Genomic DNA, 11,165 nt, shown 5'->3' with positions numbered 1-11,165 from the left:
GATTTGAGGTGAATTGTGAAGTATTCAAGAAGGTTTTAGCAGAAAACCTTTTTCTGTTGTAGTTTTTGGAGGATTCAGCTTCATCCTCGCTTTCAATTCGAAATTGAAGTGATTTTATATAACATCATGCAACCATTATGTTTGAAGCTGAATGCCACATCAATTTGGACTTGGAAGTGGGCTAGGTGTAGGAAATGTATATAAACACCTCAAATTTTCCAAACAATGGAAAATTCCACTACCAAATCACATATTCAATTTATTTATTGATTTAATTCAAAATTAAATCAAATTTCCAAAAATTGATTTTCTAAAATTGATTTAAAAAGAGAAAATTTTGATTTTTTAATTAATTAAAAAATAATTTAATATCAAATATTAAATCAATCAAACATCTAACTTTAAACATAAATCCTATTCACGTAATCAATATTGAAATATTATAAACTCTCCAATTTCATTTAATTTTGATAAATTAAACGTTAATTATATTGAATATAATTATACAAACCCTAATTTGAAATTGAACAATCAAATTCAAACTTTAATTTACGATTTGAACACTTCAAATTGAAACCCTGTATTCAATTTGAGCATTTCAAATCATAATTCAATTTGAAAACTTCAAATTGAAATCATTTCAAATTCACTCAATTTACTAATTCAAGGTGTTTATGTTTTACGAGCTAGTAGAGGGACCCTATGAACCTACAGATCATGAACTCCAACGATTTGAGATTAATTAGCTAAAACTCTTTAGACTGAATTAATCAATATTCGTTAACTACCGAGTCACACCACTATAGCTCTATAGTTACACTCTCCTCATTATAGATATATTTGTGTCCACTTGATTTAACCATAATTAGTAAGTTGACTCTTCACATGTTATTCGTAATAACGGTTGGGTCAAATATTGTTTTACTCTCGAAATTACATCTTACTTCTTAAGTTCCACTAATCCTCTAATGAACAATTGGTTTGTGATCCAATCACTAAACCGGATCCCTCTTGGGCCAATGAGAGGGTGGGGTCTCTTGTTCAAGACCTGGATTCAGATTCAGTACTTAAGAGATCAACCTTCCTCCTGTCCTTAAATCGGGTAGGCGTGAATTCCATCTTACACCATATGTCACCAACTATCTATCTGGTCTTACCCCTGAAATGGGAGGCTTATTGAGCCGGCGTTGTTGAGCCAACCCTCATCTATGCAAATCTAATGATAATCCTGAATAAACAGGAATTCATAGTTAGCTCAGATCGAGTTACCTAGGTCATCTAAGCGAAATAGTCAGTTTTAAATAGCAAACAACGTTATAAAGTAAGCGTGACTTATTTCTTGGTCTGATCTTATGCAAACTCATTGCGTAGGACGCCCTCACTCCTCATGTCAATACATGAATGAATCAGGATCACTTCGTTTATAGTACCTTACAACAAATTGTAACAACTACAGAGTGGACAACATCTGATAGTGTTACCAGAATAAGGCACCCAACCTTATTCATATACTATAAACCGTTTTGGTTATTTACTTGAACTTGATCCATCTTTATGTCTCCACATAAAGTTTAAGTATTCATATAATAGTCATGAATCTTAGTTTATTGGATTTTATCTTTACAAGTGCAATTTACAAATTCAATAACAACTTTATTGAATAAATGTTGAAACATTCTTATTGATAATAGAAAATGTCTATCTTTACAAACTGCGAGTTTTAGGACATACAACCCAACAGTTCTAACGTTTAAGATTTTATAAAAAAAAAATAAAACAAAAAGAAATAAAAATATTTATTTTTTTCGTGCAAGCATAGTTGCCCGAGCCCCCGCTTCTGACCAAACGAGCAACGACAGCAATGCGCGCATGTGGGAAAAGACCCCTTACTCCCACTCTATCCACTTTTGCAAGTTCCTGGAAGTGGTCTTCTATATATACCCTTTACCCACTCCTCAATTCTCTAATTTAGCATATGTAAAATTTGCTATTCTAATGTGCTTTTGTGGGCCCTAAGGCCTAAAGTGTATGTGGGTCATTCCCAACAAAGATCAATTTTCGGATTTATGGAGCCTTATTAGTTTATTTACATTTTAAAGACCTTTTTTATGTATTGTAGATTACTTTTGTTAGTGGTCCTATATAACATTTAAGTTTGGGGGATACTTTGGGCAAATTTCAACGAAATTAAAGTCTTTTGAACCTATAATCACGAGCAACTTACTTGACAAATTTAGAATCATTCAAATAGTCTTGATCAAGCTATCTTGTGGAGTGATTCTAATCACCAGTTTAGAAATAAATTTTGTTTACTTTTGATCTTAATTATTAAGATAATTCGTTTCAAAAGGTTAATTATTATAATTAAATTTACTTTCCCTAATTAACTTAATATTTTGGGACTTTGGTGATTAAAATGAAAAATATGTCGATGAAATGGCTATTTTTGTGTGGCCTATAGTTTTCAAAGTTATTTTGAAAATTGTGTGGCTCTACAGTCGTGGGTAGGTACAGAATTACATTAGCAAAGCATTTAAAATGTGGTAGACACACACAATTTTCCATTACTCAAAAACCCTAAGCTTTCTCTTTTCCCCTTTCTTACTTAATCGCATTGTTCAATCATTCTACTTCACATGGCGGCAATGGCAACGGCGGTGGTCCGGCAGCCTTCTCCTCCCCTGGAGGCATGGAACGATTTACAGGGGAAAGTGGTGATGGTCACCGGAGCCTCGTCGGGGCTCGGTCGCGAGTTCTGTCTCGATCTCGCCGCCGCTGGTTGCAGGATCGTAGCCGCCGCACGGCGTACGGATCGACTCGAATCGCTTTGTGAAGAAATTAATCGGCTGGAATTGGGCGGCTCTTTTTCTTCTTCTTCTTCTTCTTCGATTGAGAGGGGGATCCGCCGGGCTGTGGCGGTGGAGCTTGATATCAGCGGCGATGGGAAGAGTATCGAGAAATCCGTTAAAAAAGCATGGGATTCTTTCGGCTTCATTGATGCTTTGGTTAATAATGCTGGTTTAAGAGGTCGTTTCTTCCTTCTTTCGTGATCAAGGTTTTAAATGTGGATGATGAAACGAGGAACACTTAAACAATATTATAATTATATGTATATAATATATATATTTAAATAACAAATAATCATTTTATTTTATTTTATTTTTAAAAAATAAGTTTAATTTTCTAGAAAGATTGGGAAATGGTCGTAAATAACCCTCCAACGGTTCCATCTTTTGGTATTAACATTTTTAGGCGATTGTTTTCGTAAGTTTTACAGACATTTAATATTCATATTTGTTTCACATGATTTCATTTTCTAAAATTTAAGAATATTATTATAAAATATCTGACACGGATCTTTTAATATCCGAGATTTTTATGTCGAGAGGATGAACAATAAAAATATAACTTAATTAATTAATCATTTAATATTAAGTATTCATTACTATTCATTTTAATTAATTGTTAAATATGGATATATTATTTAGACTTAATAAATTCCAACTAATATCTTTACCATTAATATTTTATGCTATCTTAATTATTTAATATAAATTATTATTATTTATAAATATTCTAATTAATTATAATTAATTAATTTTTATAATTAATTTAATTATATGTAATTAACAATTATTTATTTATTAAATAATTAATTAACCTAACAATAAGTTATTTAATGTTAAATTTAATCGATCTCTTACATGTAATTAAGTAATTATTTACTTTTTAGTTTCTATATACAAATTATTGAATTGGACACAAATATTTAACTTCCAGCCATTAATTATCATACACGTCCAAAAACACATTAATTATCATAGACATTCAAATATTATATATTGAATATCTGTATCTATGAAATAATATCTGTACTCCAAACGATCCCTTAAAAAATTTGTTAAAATAGTTTTGTCGGTTCATCTCGATTGAGATCAACCATTAAAATTTGGATTAAAAAAATTAACTTTTTCATCATATGTCCTAGAGAAATTGAAACTCTTGGTAGCTTTTTTTCCCCATTTTCTAGCCGATTAGTTTTTTTAGCACAATAATTCTTTAGTGGAGGGAGGAAGTACATGTTACTTACCATCAAGCTTAACTCACTACTTTAATATTTGAACTTTGATATTTTTTAAAGTCTACAAATCGAACACTAAATTTAAAAAAATAGTGTTTTATAAGACATAAAATTTAAACTTTTATCTAATAAATCAATTGATTTTAAAAAAAACCGAATTTGTCAAAGATCTATTAGACACAAGATTTAAAGTTCATAGACCTATTAGACATAAATATAAATTTTGAATGACCTATTAAGTAAATTTAAAAGCTTAGGAACCAAATTTAAGGAATTTTTTACTCCTACAAAATATGATGGATGAGGATTTAAACTTTTAACCTTGAAAGAAAATGAGCAAGAGTATTCCCTGATGTTGACACTTAATGAAGTCATTTGCTTGTTAATGAAACTTTTAGCTTTGTTAATAGTTTCATATGATTTTTTTGCAAATATGCACTTCATTTCTAGATTTTTTAAGCTTGCACTTCAAACACAATTCTCTTAAACCTAGATTATATACACCTTCGCTTTATATTTTTAGGTTTAAGATTTTAAATTTATCCGTCAAACGCTCCTTTAAAGACTAAATTTTAATTATTTCTTGAAATCATAGGGATTGAATTTGTAATTAAACAAAAAAAAAAATGAAAAAATGAGTTTAATGATGTGACAGGCACTGTGAAGTCTTCATTGGATTTGGGTGAAGAGGAATGGAACAAAGTATTGGGAACAAACCTAACAGGATCATGGTTAGTATCAAAATATGTATGCAGGAAGATGCGTGACACGAAAAGAGGCGGTTCCATTATCAATATTTCTTCAATTGATGGTGTTGGTAGAGGAAATCTTCCTGGAGGCCTTGCCTATGCTGCTACCAAGGCAGGCTTAAACACTTTAACCAAGGTATATACATTCGTTTTTTTTTTTTTTTAATCTCAATTTTACGAAAATATCGATGAAAATATCAATACCGATATTAACATAAACATAATTCAACTGACATATGAAGTATAAATTATTGATCAAGAATCTCGTCGTACGTATTGTTGAACTAAGAAAAAATGATATGATAAAAAAAATGTGAAAAAAAAGTAATTAATAAATATAATTTATGGATTTTAATCAAGTTAAAAGGTTTATTATTTATATTGTATTCACGTTAGTGAATTTTAAGGTTCTTTTTGTGTAATGAAAATGTTGAGTTTTGAATTCATAAAAATGTAAAAATATCAATGGAAATTTAATATCACTTGGTCATGATATAAAAAATTAAATCGTTTTCTTTTTTAAACTTTTATAGAAATAATAATTTAGTACTTTAACTTTAATTGTTGCAATATAGAATTTGTAATTTCAATTTGTAATAATTTAGACCTTAAATTTTAATATTTATAAAAATATAGCCACCCTAAATTTTTAAAAATGTCTATTGTAATATGTGAATATTGAATTTTTTTTTTTTGTCCTTCAACTTTTAAAAATCTTCATTTTAGTCTTTGAATTTTTAAGGAGTGCTTATTTTGATCCTTGTTATATTAATATTTTGTTGATTCTTTAACAAAATGATGAGATGACTTGTATTTTTGGATGACTAAGCTACTAAATAAATTAACTATGCTAAAAAATCTAGAGTTTCAATTTTGAATAAGGTGGCAAAGCGGGATAATGTAAAAGACATTTTTAGTTCAAAATTTTGGTCGCTCAATATTTTGGTGTGTTGGTTATTGATATTTTACTTCATCTTCATCTTGTTCAATATATCTAGAATCTAATCATTAAAAAATACAAGCTCTTTCACATTTCTATTGAAGAATTAACATAATTTTAATAGTACGGACTAAAATAAACACTTTAAAAGTCTAGAGATTAAAATGAACATTTTTGAAAGTTTAAGGACCAAAATAAAACAAGATTCAAAGTTCAGAGACTAAAATAGGATTTAAATCTTATAAAAATTATTGTTAAGATTTAATTAAATTTCTTACCTAGGATAGATCAATAAATTAATTAGGTGTGTTTATAAGCTACAACCTACCTTTAACCAAAGCTTTAATTTGGTAAATTTTTATGTTAGGGTTGAAATTGTTATAAATTTGGTAACATAAGGACTAAATTAATACATACTAAAGGAAGTACAATGACTAATTAATGTATAAGAACTAAATCATTATACATTAATGTTCATAGACTAAATTATTACTTCTATAATATTCAGAGACTAAATTATTACTTCTATAAAAATTTATGGACCAAAATAGTTCTTTTAACCTCTCCCTACATTAGTTCCTAGTCAATTCATCCTTTATGATTTGCTTTGAATTTTTGCATTGTACCTAGCATGTATGGTTCAATGTTATAATCTCTTGCTTGTACATCTTTCTTTTTTTTTTTTCTTTTTCTTTTTTTTTTTTGGGGTAAAAATACGTTTTTGTGCTAGGCTTTTAGTTTAACTAGTTTTCATTTAGTTCTTAAATTTCAAAAAGTTACATTTTTAATCTTTAAATTTTGAATTTGGTTTCAATTTAATCTTAAGTTTCAAAATGTTACAATTTTGCCATTGAGATTTGAGTTCTATTTCAATTTAGTCTCCAAATTTCAAGATTTACACTTGTAATCTCAAATTTTCACTAAATACTCACTTTCCGTCTATAGTGTTAATGTTTATTAATTAATTAAGTTTCACTAATTTTCATTATTATTAAAATTATACTTAAAAGTTCACTTTAGAATTATTTTAAATTAATTAATAGACATGAATGTCCTTTACTAAAAATGACTATTTAGCGAAAAATTAAAAGTTAAAAATGTAAAATTTGAAATCTAGAGACCAAATCGAAACGAATTCAAATGTCAAAGGTAAATTGTAACATTTTGAAATCAAGAAATAAATTGAAATTAAACTCAAAACTTAAACTTAAAAACATAACATTTTGAAATCGAAGATTCAAAATTTAAGGACCTATATATATATATATATATATAGCATTTTTGTTTTGTTAAAACAATGTGACTTTGAAATCTTTATGGTATGATATAATGTAGGTGATGGCTCTTGAATTAGGAGCACATAATATCAGAGTGAATTCCATATCTCCAGGCCTTTTTAAGTCTGAGATTACACAAGGTCTCATGGAGAAAGATTGGCTTAACAACGTAGCATTGAAAACTATCCCTTTAAGGACGTTTGGAACTTCTGATCCGGCTTTAACGACGGTCGTTCGATATCTGGTGCACGACTCTTCTAAATACTTGTCGGGCAACATTTTTATTGTTGATGCAGGTGCCACATTACCTGGTTTCCCTATTTTCTCATCCCTCTAAGCCTCTGTTTTGGATCGAGTTAAAAGTGATTACGTAAAAATCTTATCTGCTTTTAAGTGTTTGCTAATATTGATTATTAATAAATTTGTAAGCATCGCTGGCTTAATCACAGGTTCATTATTTTAAAATCTATTTTATACCCACTTTTGAAAATAAATTGTTATAGAATTATCCATTACTCCTAATAAATCTTCAATTTTCAATTTTATTATTTATAAATTAAAATTCATTTGTATATTTAATAGATTCCACACAAAACTAATTTCTATATCCTAACATTTTAAATTAATTAGTTTAGTCTCACCGATTTTCTCTTTAAATAGCATTGTATCAAAGTAGTTTATATGAACTTATGCGCGCTTTGAAAGTAAGAATGAAAATGAAAGTGTAATACCAAAATTAATGGTACAAAAATGAAAATAAAAGTACTAAGGTCCCGTTTGGTAATCATCTCGTTTTTTTGTTTTTGTTTTTGAAAACTAAGTCTATGGATATTAGTTTCATCTCCAAATTTCTTCTTTTGTTATCTATTTTCACCAATGGCGTCTAAAAAATCAAATCAAATTTTGATAACTAAAAGAATTAGTTTCAAAAAGTTGTTTTTGTTTTTTGAATTTGGCTAAAAATTCAACTATTGTATCTAAAAATATGCAAATTATTATAAGAAATGTGGATGAAATAGACTTAATTTTTAAAAACAAAAACAAAAAACAAATGATTATCAAACGGAGCCTATAATACTCCATTTTTAAAAGTAAGAGACCAAAATGACATTTTAAAAGTCCATAAACCAACGTAAACAAAATTTAAAAGTATTGAAATTGAATTGAACCCTCTAAAATTATGAATACTAAAATAAACTAAAGTCAAAAGTATACCGACCAAATTGTCATTTAAATCTAAAATTAATATTTGATTTGGCTTACCAAGTAATAAAATCAATATGAAACTTAACTAAGCCTAAGGTAGCTTCAACCAAGTAGTTGCGGGTTAATCTCTATCCTATTACGTTGGGGAAAAAAAAAGTCAATTTGATTCATAAACTTGTTAGGTTGTATTAATTTTGATAATTTTCAATTTTATTAAATTATACCATAAATTTAAATAAGTGTCGCAATTCCCATTCAATTCAATTTACGCTCATTCACTCATTAAGTCTACTAATTTTTTTTTTTTTTCACAAACTCATAAGATAAAGTATTAAAAATAAGTGAAACCAAAATATACATAAACCATTTAATTGTTGTGAAATTGAGGAGCACAACAGATATGAAGAAAATATAATATAATAATATATATTTTAATATAATAATAAATAAATATTATGTGATATAATAATAAACTAAAATTATAAAATACTTAAAACTATAAAAATTGGGCAATATGAAAATTTAAGTGGAATTTGAAGTGGATTAACCCACCAATGTGTATAATTTTAAGATCAACCCAAAGTGGCAAGTAGGATGTGGCCTTACATGGATACCAAACATGAACAACTATAATGTTGGAGTGTATCAGCAAACGAAAGCAACAAGGATTAATAAGCACACTAATTCATAAATTTTGGCAGTAACTAAAGCATGCTCATATTAAAACAAGAGGATTTCAAATCATACATTTGTGGAACTTCTTCAAATCCTGATTCACAATTGCAAACTTCTCCAAATCTTGTTGTAGACAATTTCAAGATCTTTCCCACTATCCTCTTGGAGCTTTAGATTGAGTTGTGGGACTCAAAATAAGCTTGAATGAAGGGAACTTGGAGAATAGCTCACTGCAGCAACCCACTTGAAGAACACCTTCTTCAACACGAATTTTTTAGCAAAAATTCCATATATTGCATGCCCCAATTCCACTCCAATCTTCCCAATATATTGCAAGACCTTCATGCAAAGAAGATGACTGCATGAGAATGTAGCTCATGCTTGGAGTTATTGAAGCCAAAGTATGTGGGTTTTGTGTGAGCAAGTTAAAGATGATAATGGAAAAAACACAATTCCATTTTATGTTTTTAAATTTCAAATTTGATTTTAAAAATAAATTTGATTTCAGAAATAAAAAAATTAAAAATATTATCAATTTTACAAAATTAATTTCATAAATTAATTTTTAATATAATTAATAAATAATTATTTAAACAATTTAAATAATTCTAATTAATTTAATATCAAATATTAAATTAATTTTACACAAAACCACCTTCAAAAGTTTTGGTTGGTAATTACTAATTCCTTTAATTATAATTTGAACATTTCAAATTAAATTATCACGCTACTCTAAAGCTAATCCATTTACAACCAGTAGGGGGACCTCGTGGACCTATAGATCATGGACTCCAACGTTCCGAAATTAATTGGCCAAACTCATTACACCGAATTAATCCTCATTCGTTAACTAATGGATCACTCCACTAAAGCCTTTAGTTGAACTCCCCTCACTGTAGATATATTATGTCCACTCAATATAACCATGATTAGTAAGTTAACCTTTCACAGATTGTTTGTAATAACGGTTGGGTCAAATGTCTGTTTTATCCCCGAGATTATCTCTTGTTCCTTAAGTCCCACTGATCCTCTAATGAACAATTGATGAGAGATTCGTGACGGAAAAAGCATTTCTTGGCTATTAAGTTCAAATCATCCATACCCATTTTTCTTTTGATTTGGAAAAGTTCAAAAGGCATGGTTTTCAGTGTGATCCAATTAACAAACCGAGTCCCTCTCAAGCCAATGAGAGGGTGAGGCTTCTTGTTCAAGACCCAGAGTCAGCACTTAAGAGAACAATCTCTCTCTACTATCCCTAATAACGGGTAGGAGTGAATTCCTTCTTGCACCCTATGTCCCCAACTATCTACCTGGTCTTACCCCTGAAATGGAGGTTTATTGAGTCGGCGCTGTTAAGCCAACTCTCACCTATGCAAATCTAAGGATAATCCTGAATAAACAGAAGTTCATAGTTAGCTCAGGATTAAGGTCAAGTTACCTAGGTCATCGCTCTGAAATAATCAGTCTTAAACAGTAAACATCGTTATAAAGTAAGAGTGACTGATTTCGTGGTCCGACCTTGTACAAACCCATTTGCACAGGATGCCCCCGCTCCTCATGTCATAACATGTACGAATTAGGATCACTTCGTTTGTAGCACTTTACAACTCTTTGTAACAACTTACAGAGTAGGCCGTATCCAATAGTGTTACCATAATAAGGCACCCACCTTATTCATTTACTATAGATCATTTTGATTATTTACTCGAACCTGATCCACTTTTATGTTTCCACATAAAGTTCAAGTACTCATGTAATAGTCATGGGAGTATTCACTTTTATGATCCACCACTTTTATGTTTCCACATAATAAGGCATCCAATATATAGGCATCTAAAGGGGAGTAGCCCATTGCTTTTAGGTTTATTGGATTTCTAATAAACAATACATATATTCAATAATAACTTATTGAATTTTCAGAATAAGTTTTATTGTTTACAATCCAAGAGTTCTAGGACAATAAACCCAACATACAAGGCACATGGACAACATGAAGATTGACACATGTCATTTAGGACAATAAGCAATGGGCTACTCCCCTTTAGATGCCTTATATATATAATTATATATATATTATATATATATATATAACATGTCTCGTTAAAACCTTACTAGGAAAACCCCAATGGGTAGGAAAAAGAGTACATATATACTTCTAAAATATTACAATATATGTACTCCCCCTAATGAAAACATCACTTAAGATCTCTGAGTCATCACATTCCAATGTTGTGCAC

The 11,165-nt window shown here is 29.2% G+C and overlaps 1 protein-coding gene across 1 annotated transcript; it reads left to right on the top strand.

Moving 5' to 3' along the window:
* Positions 1 to 2,551: 2,551 nt before the first annotated feature.
* Positions 2,552 to 7,495, top strand: LOC120069201 (3-oxoacyl-[acyl-carrier-protein] reductase FabG-like). The gene is made up of 3 exons (XM_039020885.1): positions 2,552 to 3,027; positions 4,737 to 4,966; positions 7,106 to 7,495. The coding sequence occupies exons 1-3, from the start codon at positions 2,637 to 2,639 to the stop codon at positions 7,382 to 7,384; spliced, it is 900 nt and encodes a 299-aa protein (XP_038876813.1). The 5' UTR covers positions 2,552 to 2,636; the 3' UTR covers positions 7,385 to 7,495.
* Positions 7,496 to 11,165: the final 3,670 nt, after the last annotated feature.

Source organism: Benincasa hispida, unplaced genomic scaffold (assembly GCF_009727055.1).
Source record: "Benincasa hispida cultivar B227 unplaced genomic scaffold, ASM972705v1 Contig285, whole genome shotgun sequence".
Lineage (NCBI taxonomy): Eukaryota > Viridiplantae > Streptophyta > Magnoliopsida > Cucurbitales > Cucurbitaceae > Benincasa > Benincasa hispida.
Note: the sequence above shows the minus strand (reverse complement) of the source record. Positions and strands in the feature narration are given on the sequence as shown.

Coding starts and splice junctions, on each gene's coding strand:
- LOC120069201 (XM_039020885.1), top strand. CDS start 2,637: ATGGCGGCAATGGCAACGGCGGTGGTCCGGCAGCCTTCTCCTCCCCTG. Junction 3,028..4,736: donor TAATAATGCTGGTTTAAGAG/GTCGTTTCTTCC, acceptor ATGATGTGACAG/GCACTGTGAAGTCTTCATTG. Junction 4,967..7,105: donor GCTTAAACACTTTAACCAAG/GTATATACATTC, acceptor GATATAATGTAG/GTGATGGCTCTTGAATTAGG.